Genomic DNA, 14,852 nt, shown 5'->3' on the forward strand with positions numbered 1-14,852 from the left:
TCCGTTCGCCAGTCTTGGTTTAAGGCAAGACTTCTCAGTCTAAGGTAACTTTTCTCGCCTGAGCACATCATTAATGTCATCAATGTCATCCTATTAAAAATGTGGAGGAAAGATTAAAAAATATGATAAGAAATAGGACGGCGAACGAAAGGTTCAGGAGGATAATCAACCGTTTCCCAACAATTACAACTTTTCATTTCACTGAGGCAGCCGTCACGTGACGCCACACAGTTTGGAAGAGACACGTCATTCTGAAGGGATTAAAATTAATTTAGTCTTTTCTGTTACCCCCAAATATTTAATATCAGAGAGACCTATAGTGCTAATATAATGTCTATTACGTTCTTGTCATTACAAAGCAGCGAACACATACCGGTACGTAATAGATCATTACCAATATATTTAAATAAAATAATAATAATAATAACAATAGCAAGAAATTACTTGAATATGCTATGTTACTGTAGTTCAGAGTTAGATAATTTAATCACTATTTACTTATGAAGGCAAAAGAGTTCCTCACCCATGTCAAAAGACGCAACATAGTCTTGGGCACAAAAAGTTCATCATAACTGAGTATACAAGATTGTTAAATACTCATAGTGAAAGTAATATATTGTTTCCATATTGATGCCTAATTATTTGAAGAAATTTCACTGAACTGGTCATTGGTACAAATTATTCCTACTTTCTGAGAGAGCCTATCAGTAATAACTTGCCAAGAGCAAATGGAACATATAACACTAACTTATAAATGTTATGAAAGCTTTACATGTGTGTATTAGAAATTGAGAATAAATGTCAACGACAGTGGAATATGGGTCAGTGCAGGACAAAAATGTTGAAAATGGTTTTCTTGACCGAACAGTATGTTGTATCTTAACAAGGAGGAGTGTGTCAGCCATTCTCGTATACTTGGCGTTTTGACAGTGCGAAAACTGTTTTTAAGATTACACAGATGCCTGCCTTAGATGGTCAACAAGAGTTGTCTTCAGTCACTTTTTTCTGGAGTTCTGCCCCGTTGATTGGTATTCAGCCTCCGCCTTCCATCATTAGGTGGTGTCTGTTCTGATTCTAGTTCACGTTTGGATGTTCCTTGTGGCATCGATGTGGCCGTGGACGAGTTTCCATATCCACCTATAAAGACGCAAACACGAGCGATTGGTCAGCTTACTTTCCACTGCCCCTGGACATAGCGGACCTGTCGAAAGTAACACATTAGCATCCATTTTCTACCTGCCCCCTTAATCCCTTTGTCACACCTAAGACTCACTGTCTTTTTCTTTGCCTGTACAATGTGAATTAAGGTCAGTCACACCGATGCTGGCATTTCCATTGGTCAGTCATGCTTACAGTGTTAACTTGTACTGTTTCAGTCATGCTCAGTGTTAACTTGTACTGTTTGGTACAAAAAAGGATGTCATTCCCCTGAGCTAGTCAAGGGAGCGACTTGTTTATTTCTACACCCATCTATGCCTTGCTTATCTAGGTGTGAGTCCATCTGCTCTGGTATTCTATCAGCCTAAAACCCTCTGACCTTTTTATTTTATCATGTTTCTCGTTCCAGTTCCATCAGCGTATCCTCCCTTCTACCACTTCCAGTCTTCACTCCTCTTCGCGTCTTACCTCACTCCCTCTCGCTTCATCCCTCTTCTCTTCTCTTCCTGGGGTCCTGCCTACCCTTGACTCCCAGCCTCACTGTCAACTACCATTCTAACTTTCATATAAATAACTGCACTTGATATATTGCAATTATGAAGTCATCTGTCGCTGTTTACAGTACCGTAGTTATCACGGCTAAATTTAGTCTCATACCTTTTTGAGCAGACCCACACAGTCTTTGGGTATCTCGATTGCTGCCCAATGTATGCAAGTGTTGCTGTGTTCTTCACAGCAATGAAGTCTTTTGGTGTGTCATTTTACATCATTATAGATTCTGTCTTGTCTAACACTTTATTCATTGTGGCATGCTCAGTTTTGTAGAGACGTAAAGTAATGTGCCGGTGTACTCCTGGCAAATACAATACTCTGACTTAGCCTGATATTGGAGGAGAGCTTACCAGTACAGAGCGAGATGAAGTTGCTGATGATTAGGGTGATGAGGATGCCAGACATGCCCAAGTAGAAGTCGGAGATGTCATATACGGTCCTGCCTCTGACTGTATTAGTGGTAGGAATTGGGGTCGTCAGGACATCGATAGTGTCCCTGATGACGAGGTTGGCGTCCGACATGCCTGATGTTATGTTGGCAAAGGTGATCTGTGACATGGCCAAGGTGCTGCTGGTGAGGCTCATGTTAGACGTGGCTGAGGTGATACTGCCAAGAGTGAAATTGGTGAAGTGCAGCAGGTTCTCTGGGCAACCGTCAGTGGAAAAAGGGAGGGGGCATTGTTGTGTTCCACCCCTCACAAACTTACCCACCACCATCCACATGTTGTTTGAAAGGGCCGACAGGAAGCCGACTATGATACCCTGTCAAAAATATAAACCTTTTATTACTGCAACCTATAATGCTCATCTTTACCCGGTGCACGCCCCTGCACAACCATCTTTCACCATTACAGCCCATCGTGCATACACTTTTCTGCTCACCTTACCCAAATTCTGCCTACACACTGAACTTAGCAAAGAATTCCTCCCACTGTCATTGCCACTCCTCATACAGTGATCATCTATCATCTTCACAGGCTCTAATCAAGCTATGTATCTGCATATAACATCATTTACTTGCCACAGTCATATTCTTGAAATATATTGGTGTTCTATTTAGAAAATTATATCTTTATCTTATCTTAGAAAATGTTAATCTTAATGTGCAGTGTTTTTCAGTTGCTTGTTTTTGCATATAAAGAAAATGAGACCACTTTCTTCTTTGTTGTCTGTCCAAGTGTAGTGTAGTTGGTGATATGTAGTATTTGATCTGTTTTTAGAATAGCATCTTGTTTGAACCCGTTGGTGGTTGAGACATAAATGTATGCCGTCCCCTTTATATAATAACTTTCTGTGTGTGTGATGCTAGTTTGGTACGATAGGCAAATTATTATTTGAAAAAAAAAAATATGTTTTCTTTGGGAGCGTGGTTTTGCTCCATTATCTCTTTTTGGGGTATCAAGAGAGCTGAGGCACATGTGTAACCAGCCAACTCTCCCGTCCAGGAATCTTAGTGCTACCACGTGAAGGCAACCCTCCCCAGTACCACCGAAGAATTTAATAGAAATCATCAAATTGACCTTGTCATATATGCTTGATTTTTCAGTAAGTCATCCCTGCCATATTCACAGACGTTCTTGAATTAAAATGTATCAGGAGTGTTTGTTTACATTTTTGCCTTAATAATAGGAATTAGCACACTGTAACGATACTAGAGGGAATAACAACGTAAAATAATACGACCAACTCGATTCGCAATAAATAACAGCTGTGAAGACTTCAGGATCTTAAAATTTGTTTACCTCTTTCCGAAGATTATGTCTTTCTTAAATTATTCTTAACGTAGATGTGGGCGCTCACCATCCACTCACTCGATGTAGTGCTGCTGTCGGGTGTCTGCCCTTTCCTCTCCTTCCATCCTTCTTTCCTTCCATCCTTTTCTGTCTTTCTTTCCTTCATTCTTTCCTTGTCCTACTGCCTACGGGTGACTTTACACTCCCTCTTCTGTCTGTCTTTCCTTCATTCTTTCCTATTCCTTCTGCCTGTGGGTGACTCTGCTCTGAGTGACAAGCAAAATGGTTTCCTGTACACCATGAAACCATTTGCCACGCTGGGTGGTAACCATATAACCGAATTTTGGCGCCTGGTGGTTTAGTGGGTAATTATTGCGCTCCAATCGGATTGAGCCGGTGAAGGTTTATATCCAAGAAATGGTTGGGGTTGATTGTTCATGTATTGCCACTCAGGGATGAGTGAGGCTGGTCACTCTCGTCTTAAATGTCGGGACCAACTGCCTAGCCCCGGGCTTCTACGCTCCTCATGGGGCAATGTAGGATTGGATGATGGATGATGGATGGATGAACATTTACAGATTAATTTATTCAGGTTAAGGGAGGCTTTTTCAACTTTAAGACTTATATATTGGTTCGTTAACCCCTTCATTGCTCGAGTCATCAAAAGCTAAGTTAAAATATCGTGCACAGCACGATTCACTGTGTGAGCCAATCTGACCTTAGCATTCACCCAGGGTGTGCAGATACCGGCCAGGTACATGCCAACCAGTGGCCCCATGACGGCACCCACCAAGCTGGCAGTCACAGTGTAAAGATCTCCAAGGTTCTCGATAAGGAATGCAATGCCGATTGCTGAAAGTCCTGCCCCAGTGGCTAAGGCAGGTAAAAAAAAAGAAAAAAAGTCAAGGTATTTAAATATGTTTATATGCATCAACATGTAATCTAAACAGCACTGGTGAAGTGTGTAATATGGGTGTATTATCATAATCTTCATCATCACTACTTTTATTCCAACACACATGGGATGCAGTAATCCTTTGATCTCACAGAGGGCACAGATCGAAAGAGAAGGAAACCCCAGGCAAGATCTTTCTCCCTTATATACAAATTTACAACTCCATTGCTGGACAATGAGTTGGCGTCAAAGAGGGAGGTAGAGGAATTTCCAGCTCCCCATTCAACCTCTTTTATAACATAAGGAAAAGATTAATAGTTTTCTTTCTGGCCAATGTCCAGAGAAAATAAACGGATATATAACTCACACAAGACTTTGAGGACAGTAGTGGCTGAGGCGTCGCTCATCTTGCTGAAGCATGGCAGGTTCTTTAGCAAGTCCTCCCAAACCAGACACGCTATTGCATTACTGGAACTCGAGAGTGAACTGTAGGGAAAAAGACCACCACTGGGACCAACAACAACTTTAACATAAACTGTGGCACTTAACATATGGCAAACACAACTCAGAAGTCATTATACAACTGTACAATATATATATCGTGAGAGTTAAGAATATATTCTATGGTTCAGAAATGTGTCTGACCCCGTCTTATTGATACAGATATTCTTACCATTGTTCCATTGAAATTTGGACGAGTTCAGCCTTACGAACATTCTACTTTTTTTTTTTTTGTATCATACACTGCAGGTGTATTCGTTAGAAACGGTGCTATTGCTTTGTCTGAAATAAATGTGAGTGGAATAATTAAGTAAATTTGCGATCGATTTCTAATCATCATGATTAATGTTATAAGCATTCAACAGGGTCCTAAGCTTAAACTTCTAAAAGTCTGCCAACAACCTTCCATGTCCATAATTATGCTCGATGTCCTATTGATTTTTTTTCTTTCTGGCTCGTTGTATATTCGTAGTTGTCCCAGCCATTGGTAATGTACTGTAAGTGTATACAATGTTCATTTACCATTTAATTCCTTAACAGTTAGATTTTCTTAAGATAAAGAAAATAATCTGGTGATAATAAAAGGTCTTGACTGAGAGGCTGCTAATGGAGAATGTTCCTAACTCCTGCACTTACACATATCTTTCCTAAAACAAAGAAGAAAGATCAACAATGCCTGGCAGTTTGATGATTTGTTATTACAATAGCTCTGTTAGTGAATAATCAAAATTAAGAAAAGAGGAGGCGGTGGCTGAATCGGTAGAGAGACGGCATGCAGTGCTAATGGACCCAGAATCGAATCCCGGCTGTGACAGGGAACAGTTTATGGATTTGAATTTCATAAAAGCAGACTTTACTGGTCTACCAGAAGACCCGCAAACATGTCATTAAAATACCCCCGTTAATAGCTGTAAACCACACACCACAAAGCCAGCCAGGAGACAGGAAGTGTGTGCTGGGCAATCCCCAGGTCCTGTCCTCCCTCCTTCCTGTTTTTTAACCAGCCCATACCCCACTGACCGGGCTAATGTATGGCCCGGCCTGCACTATAGGTGCAGGGAATCTTTGACCGAACGAACGAACGTACTCAACAGTTACTATGAGGACTGTACAATAAAGGAATATTTTAATGTTTTCACCATCAGATTATTTTTACAGCATTAGGTACGGCCTTCCATCATGTAGGCATTAACAGTAAATCTCCAGCCAAAGCACAACTGGCGAGAGACCACTACCATAAACAGAAACCACAGGGACTCCATAGACCTCTGAGGGGATGATAGCTGATGTCTAAACTATTTCTTTCTGGATACCTCTACAGGGCAATACTCTACTTAGAAGTGGCGTTTCATGATTCAAATGTTGATATGTCTTTGTTCAAAACATCAGTGACCTTGGAATGCCATCATAAACAGCAGCCACAAAGAATCTAGTTAATGAGTTCTGAAATCTGAAATGTGTGGTTAGGGCTACATCCAAAAGATTATATACTACCTTTCATAATTCAAGCGCTGATGTACCCTCTCACAACCCAACTCACCTCAGGACGCCACCGTAAACAGCAGCCACAAAGACCCCAGGCAGACCCGTGAGGTGTCCCAGTTTGTCCATCACCATGTAAGGCATAATCTGGTCGGGTTTCTGTATCCTGCCAGAGGTTAGCGGGTCGCAATGGTGGTAGGCTGCGTACGCCACCAGACCGCAGAAGTAACTCAGGCCGTACAGTACAAAGACCCCTACATAAAAGCCCAGACACAACCTAAAAAAGTTGTCATATAAGCATCTGTTGTCACTTAAATAATGAGTAACTGGAAGTACGGTATACTGTTGCTGTAGTTTCAAAATGCAGGATATATTTTATTAAGATCCCGTAGGCCAAAAGGGGACATTGTATAAAAGTCACAAACAATGCAACTTATTTTACGTGAATGTTCTGAAATAAGTTAATATAATGTAGTGTTCTTTTATGTAACAATTATTTCATAAAGAAAATGTCACGAACCATTGGGCTATTTTAAGACTGCCGACAGAAGCTATCCTCTGGTAGGTTGTCTGGTTAACTCCAATTATTCTGAAAGAGGCCGTCAGACCCAGGACAGTCATGATCCAGAATGTGTTGCGGCGGAAGGGACTCGGGTCGAAGCTAGGGATAGATGAGAAGATTTAATTTAACCCCTTCAGAACGATGATGTCTTCAGTGTATCCTTCAGCTTTGGAAAGATTGTTCAAACTAGAGGGATTAGTACAGCCTACGTTAACGGCTTCGGTAACACAAGCCTTCCCCTGATTAAATAATATTGTGTGGAAAATCTTCATAAAGACTGGAATCACACTTGAGAGGTTAACAGCATAGTAGCTAGTTGATGATATGATGTACTGCATAAATTCTAGATTAACATGCATGACAACTTAGTTTTGTATTGTGGGAGTAATATAACTTATCGTGGAAAACTACTTGCCCAGAGCTACCTAATCATCAGAGTAATATTCACAACCGTTCAAATTATAGCAAGGTATTCCTATACTTCAGTTTGTTCTTTCATTATATTAAAACTTCAGGTCAAGGTCAGAGAAGTAACAAAGAAGAACACAACAATACCCTTCAGGTAATACAAGAAGCAAGCATAAAACTTCACAGCATCTTTGCCTTTACTGATATTAACGTTTGTCTCTCAGTAATATACTGTTCTTTTCATACTTGGTGATGTAAAAATACAGCATGTTAATCATGTACATTACCTTCATTTAAAATGCAGAAAGCAAGATTATTAACAGATATCAATATAAAGGGTAAACATGCTTAGCTTACATTAGACCTTGCAGCATAAGAAACCGATTAAACAAGAATTCCTCCTACATCATGTAATAGCTAAATCTTTTTGTCCAGATCTTACCAGAGTGACGAAAGAATGAAAAAATTTATTTTAATATTCAAACACTGGTAAGCCAAATGAAACATACAGTCAAGTAAAATCGAAATAAACGTAAGTAAGAGAGCAAATACTCTGAAAGAAAATAACAAAAGAACTGACACCTTTGTACCAAGACACCATCTCACATAACGAACCAGAACTATATTATTCGAACGGATAAACCTTAAATGACTAAATGACTATACATATCCTAAAATACATCCAATTTCTCATAAACAGTATAATGAATATACTACATATAAAATGTAATAAAACACAAACTATATTAACTTTATATCATAATTAAGATTTACCCACGAAAACTATTCATAATACAGAACATGGACCACACAGATTGAATGTGGAACATGAATTCATAAATGAATATATATATATATATATATATATATATATAGGTGGGCAGTACCGAGTCACATTACCGAGTTACAATCAGAGTACCTGTAGCAGTAGTGACATTATTTTTTTCCACGTACCGAAATTGGTACCGACGGTACATTTTTAAGCATACTTTGTCGGTACTCGATACCGGTACATTTTATTCGTATATATTCACGCATCGTGTGATAACAAATAGGTGAGGAGAAGGCCTACATGGGAGAGCTGCTGCCGACCCTGCCCATGTGCCTCAAGAAATTAAAAGGGGTGAAGGAAAGCGCCGACCTGACTGTGTGCTAGCCTCTAGTGAACGCAGTGATTGGGGATGTGGAGGGCAGGTTCGGCCATCGTTTCGAGGACACTGACTGCCTGTTTATTGTCTTTTATCCTCAATTCAAGCCATCGTGGTTGGTTTGGTTACCTGAGTCTGCCTCCTACGACGTAGAGAAAATGAGGAGGAGGGTGGAGAAAAATATGGTGTCACTACTGGAGAGAAAGCTAGAGGACGCAGAGAGCAGCGCCACTGATGATGATGACGAGCAGGATGTCAAGGAAGAGTTTTTCGAACCCCTCTGTCTAAAAGAGAGGAAGAAAAGGGAGACTGGGATAAAGCTAGTAAAGGAATTTTTGGAGAAGCCCCAGAAACATAAAATCAACAAGGACTGCTTTCCTTGCAAAGTTTTCAGAGACTTATTTGTAACTTATAACACGCCAATACCATCCAGTGCTGCTGTGGAACGTCTGTTTTCATTGGGGAAGGACGTGCTCAAACCAAAACGGGCGGGACTCAGTGACTGTCATTTTGAAGTCACTCATTTTCCTCAAGGGCAACACTGGAAAAGAAAACTGAAGTGCACTGTGTAATTATTAATCAGATTATTGTGCATGTAATGACACGATGTAGTCATAAAATTGTGTATTTTGATATACACTAAACTAGATGTACAAGAATGTGAATTACAGTGGCCGGTTAAAGTTTAGCGATCTACTGTATATATTGAAAGTAAAGGACTGAACGGTCGCAGAACCTTATGCATTAGTCACCCCATAATTAACTGACTGTGACAATTGTCTTGATATCTTTCATCTCTCTTCAGGTCTGGCTCTGCTGACAAGACTGATCTCTGGGTCCCCAGTGTGGTAAAAAAAAAAAAAATAAAAAAAAAAAAAAATAAATAAAGAGCAAGTTTACTTTATTCATATTCATGTCCCGAGTACCGAGTACAGAGTCGGTACTCGGTACTTCTTTTTTCTGTACCGGTACCGGTAGTGACAATACAACTTTAGGCAAGTACCGGTACCGTTACCGACGGTACTTTTGTGTACCGGTTGTCCACCTGTGTGTGTGTGTGTGTGTGTGTGTATATATATATATATATATATATATATATATATATATATATATATATATATATATATATATATATTGCCAGACGCCATAATCCCATACGGGGTGGCCATTTGACTTTGAGTTATTTGTTTTACAGGGAGGGGCACTAACCCTCCATCAACCCACTTGTTGACACGTAGGGAACATGTATGGTTTGGTTATATGGTTACCACCCAGCGTTGTAAATGGTTTCTTGGCTTACAGGAAACCATTTGGATTGTCACTCAATGTAAAGCCACCTGTAAAGGAAGGAAAAGCAATAAGAAGTGACAGGAAAGATGTGAGAAATAGGAAGAGAGGAGGGCAGGCACAGAAAAAGAATGATAAAGGCTAAGGAAGAAGTAGGCAGCACTACATCAAGTGAGTGGATGATGGTCGCATATATATATATTGACCATCAGGGCAAGGTCGCAACATATTTATCATGGCCTCCTCATGCTGTACGAGGCAATTATTCTACGCACTTTCCTGTGAGCCCCCTGATGCCCGATGTACCATCCTGCAAACCCTGGACTGTGGGCTATCTCAAACTTTGCTCACTCCAACGCACACTACTCCATTTCTCACATCCTGACACCTCGTACACCCTGCTTCATGCATCACCTCACAGACAGTGCGATTTTCACTAAGAATATCCAAGGTCTATGAGATGCTTCAGATTAGGCATTGGTGACACAGTTTCGCGACTAAGGAATGGGGGTTAAATCCCTACACAACCGTGTGCACTACATCATCAGATGCATGAAGCTGAGGAATGACAGCAGCAGGAGAGAGAAATTGCTAGTGTTCGACTAGTTACACTAATTTCAATGTCGTTTCCGTTGTTTAGGAGTTCAGGTTTTGTTCCATATGGTTATCAATTTCCGTTCCTGCATTCATTACTTTCCCATCACAATTGGTATGTCATAACCATTTTTCAGCAAATCTATTATACACCTGTATTATAGTATATTAACACCAATCAGACTAAAAGCACTTCCTCCAACCACTGGGGAGGCAAGACAGCCCAACTCAGTGCCAATCCCAAGCTCGGGCAAATGGATAGAGTTGGTGCCAGGAAGAGCATCCGGCCGTAAAACCTGCCAAAACCAAAAATGCGCAGGCCGCGCTGTATGACGAAAATTAGTCAAACACATCGACTCAGTGTAGAAGTGAGAAACCGTGGGAGATAAAGATTACAGTAACAAACTCGTTGCCACTGATGCTGATGCTAATGATGAAAGCTACACTGACAGCTGACAGTGAAAGTAACAAAGACATTATTGCAAGACTGCTGTGGATGTGCGTCAAACTGATAGTTGCACAGGGGTAAGGGTGGCAGTGGTTTCAACAGTGAATGTGACAACCACAGAGACTTACTCAAAAAACTGGATTCTGGAGCCCTGATTAGCTATGGTCCAAACACTGGCAACACCCCCTAGGTCGATGCAACAGAGTATAGCGACCACCATCACTCCGATGAACATGATTAGCGTCTGCAGCACGTCAGTGTACACCACAGCCCTTACGCCGCCCTGAGGCAACAGTATCAGTACATTAGCACAGTCTTAAGTACATTCATGCACATCAAAGTTCATGTGCCATACAAAGGAAATGTGAGAGTAAACTATTCTTATTGGGCCAACTGTTATGCACGCTGATTCTTCCCACCACTAAATCCTCACGAGCTAGCATGAGAGAGGTAGAGGTAAGCTCTCCCTAAAAACTAGGATGAAATTTACACTCAGTCTGGAGCCCTGGTTTGCTGTCCTAGTGGTAGAACTCACCATAGCTGTGGTCAAACTTGCTGAAAGAGCAGTGATGAGCATTTCGGTACGCGACATCTACAGTGGATGATGAATCGTGGTATAGACCCTTGAATATAGTTCGTGAGATAAACTTCCCTTTACTCTTGCTGGTCAGATATGAAATAAGCAATATATTTATGATGAATCTTACTGAAATTAGACGACCAGGTAAGCCATTCAGAAACTGTACACTTACTCCATAATCATGAAAGTTACATAATACAGTATACTATGGAGGCAAAAGATACACGTGTAATTCAGTAACGTACGATGCTGCTTCAGCAATCATTAGGCTCATTATGTGGACAACGTTCTCAGTAAAAACCAAAAAATAATGAATTTATTTCTTAAATCTCAAGACGAGTAAAAAAAAATCGACTTCCGACCTACAAAAGTTCACGAAGACACCAGATTAATGACTTGGAAGATTAAAAAAGTTTTTTGGTCGGAAATTTCACTTGATGGTTTATAAGATATAATCAGATGTGAGTGATAATTATATATCCCACTGGGAATAGTACAGTACCTTAAACGCCGGAGGTGACATTCCAAATGAAGAGAGTGATGGACAGAGTTAGTTTGCCTCTTGTCTCCCCTCACCCCATAGTACATCATGGGACCTGGATGTATGCTTAAGAACTTCAGCCCTGACATTTCATGCAACAAAATTGTACCCTCACCAGTGCATAAACACAACAGCGATTTGATTAAACGTTCGTTTACTAATTTCAACAATGAATAAGAAGGTTTGCATTAATGCCTATCAACAGCACGAACTATTAAGACAAACACTCAGTTTCTGCCAAGTTTCCTCCCCCCCCCCCAGAAGACATTGTTTCATACAGTGCAAAAATAAATACACTCACCACTGCAACATAGAAGGTGCAAACGAGGCCTAAGGTGATGATGGAGGTCCTGGAAGATATGTTGGTGAAGGTGGACATGGCCAGAGAGGGAGCGTACAAATATATTCCCATGAAGATGTATTTTTCCAGCAGCTGGCACAATAAACCCAATTTGTGTACGATAGATGACTTGTATCGCAACAGCAAGTACTAGAAACAGGAAAAGAGATAAACATTAAATCCAGTTTGTGCACGGAAGCTGACTCGTATTACACAACAATCCGAGATTTTTAACCTTATTATGTTCCCAGCCCAGTGCAAGAGTCAGAATATAATATCTAAGGGAAGGTGACTGGCCTAACCTCCTGCCCTGATCTAACCTCCTAACTGCATTATACGACTGAAAAAATCTAGTTGCCTAGTAAGGGTTAGAACCTGGGCATAGCATATATTTATCAACTTGCACCTTTTTTTTATTCTTCTCATTACATAACACAGCTTATTGTGTTATAAATTATCTGACTTCCTCTCTCTCTCTCTCTCTCTCTCTCAGTTTTGAAAAGAGGTGTTCAGGGGTTTATATGAGAGTCACTACCCTTACATTGAGAAGGTATGGCTAATTACGTTTCTGCTATGATTTTCTTCTTCATTTCGCGGCAAGATAAAGAGACATTAATTTTTGTTCCCTGAGTGGTGTGAAGGTAACTGAAGCAGCTAAATGGTTCCACAGAGCTAAAACAGTGAGTGAGAGGGAAGGCTAGAGGGAGATGGGAGGGACAGCTGGTCGGGAGGAATGCATCTAGTTTGTGGTATGAGGAGTATGTTTTGGTACCCAGGAGACTGCAGCGTAGTCATCTCATCCAGTTTTATTATGGTGCTTTATAGCCAACTGTCAGCAAGATGCTGATTATGAGGAATGTAAACTTATTTGCCACATAAAAAGGACACTGACATCAATGAAAATACATTTACATCCTGATCAGTAGGATACTAACCTTGAGGAATGTAAGTTTATGTCTTAACCAGTTGGAAACTGACTTTGAAGAATGTAAGATTACATCCCAACCGGAATACATCTGACCTTGAAGAATGGGAATTTATGTCTCGACCAAGAACACTGATACTGAGCATTATAATGTCACATCTCAACGAGTAAAACAACCCCTTCAATCCGAATTTTTTCGCTTTATTTTTACTACCCTCAGAGATGTTATTTAATTCATTGGAGACTTTCTGTTGTGCAGTGGTAATATGTAGGCTTATTTATGACCTTCAGTACTAGAAATCTTTTCAAAGATGAACTAATCTCATGCTAGTATAACCGAAATGATCATCATCATAGGGGGGCGGTGTTAACAGATGATTAAACTTAACAACTTTAGCCCAAGAACAACTTTTTACTTTACTCTTGCTGTTTTCAGACAATTCTATTCATCTTTCGAGAGACTTCAGCACTGCGGAAAGCATAATGAAGGATATCTCTAACACCTCCAGCTTGAAAAGTCTCTTCTAAGCTGCATAATACTGTCTGATGGCAGAAAGTATAAAGTAAGAAATATGCCATCGTAGTTATGAGGTTAATAAAATCATCTGGTGTTAGCCTTATTAAAATAAAGAAGGCATCACCGTACTGAAGGGACTTAAATGGTTAAACTTAAATTCATCACAAAAATTAACCATAAAATCAACTATGTAAGGAAGATAATTAGAGGTGCTTTTTTGAGATTACATCTCACTAGATGCAATGTCAGGCAAAAATTAGATAGCTAATTTTACTCAGCTAAGAAGTGTGTATATGGAAGAATATGGAAAATTTATGTTTACTGAGAAGCTATATTAGTTTTGGCTCGGCTTGGACCGTCTGCCACAGACTCACCTCACTGACAGAGACCAGCTCGAGGTTAAAGAAGATGGGAATAATGAGGTGGCAGATGGTGATGGTGCCAAAGAGAAAACCCAACAGCATGACAGTTGTCTGAGTGCCGTGGACATACACCTCCGTGGGGAAGCCTGCAGAGAGAGTGTGTTTGTGTAAGTGCAGGTGGAGTGGAGTTGTATGTCGAGAGAGAGAGAGAGAGAGAGAGAGAGAGAGAGAGAGAGAGAGAGAGAGAGAGAGAGAGAGATGTCAGGGGAAACAGTACAACACTTCAGTACAATGACATCGTTTTGTATTTCAATCTCTGTTCTTGGTACACCGCCAGATGATACTGAGATTTATCTTAGAGGAGGGGTGTCCACGTGAAGAGGATAGAAAAGGCATTCATTATTTGAGGGCAGAAATCATTGCCTTATTAAGTCAGTTACGAATCTTAAAAGATGGGTTAGGTACACTTTCCAAGATTAATAATAGCCAAACAATGTGATGAGCGAGACGACTAAGAGATATGAGAAGTTTCGAGATGACAAGATTGAAATGAAGAAGACGTCACCGTCTTAAGGGTTAGGAAGACTCACCCAGCAAAGCAGCTGCCGACACGATGCCCCCGATGAGCGAGAGAGCCACGGGGAAAGGGGACATAGCACGACTGCCCAGCAGGTAGTTCTGGGTGGTCTCCCTGTGCCGATTCTTCACCCCACTGTACACCCCGATACCGACGGAGGCCCCGAGCATGGCGATGAAGACTGCATAATCTAGGGTCGTGAACTTTGACACTGACGAGACTCCCTCTACCGCACTGTCCAT

The 14,852-nt window shown here is 40.7% G+C and overlaps 1 protein-coding gene across 1 annotated transcript; it reads right to left on the reverse strand.

Annotated features, from left to right (window-relative positions):
* Positions 1–321: 321 nt before the first annotated feature.
* LOC145418108 (sodium-coupled monocarboxylate transporter 1-like) lies at positions 322–14,852 on the reverse strand. The gene is made up of 10 exons (XM_080286641.1): positions 14,624–14,852; positions 14,046–14,179; positions 12,191–12,379; positions 10,897–11,051; positions 6,842–6,982; positions 6,380–6,598; positions 4,706–4,824; positions 4,162–4,316; positions 2,061–2,472; positions 322–1,137 (listed from the first exon to the last, which is right to left on the reverse strand). The coding sequence occupies exons 1-10, from the start codon at positions 14,850–14,852 to the stop codon at positions 992–994; spliced, it is 1,899 nt and encodes a 632-aa protein (XP_080142767.1). The 3' UTR covers positions 322–991.

This window comes from Coenobita brevimanus, chromosome 14 (genome assembly GCF_032717465.1).
Source record: "Coenobita brevimanus isolate Jiangsu-jjx chromosome 14, ASM3271746v2, whole genome shotgun sequence".
In the NCBI taxonomy this organism is placed as follows: Eukaryota; Metazoa; Arthropoda; class Malacostraca; order Decapoda; family Coenobitidae; genus Coenobita; species Coenobita brevimanus.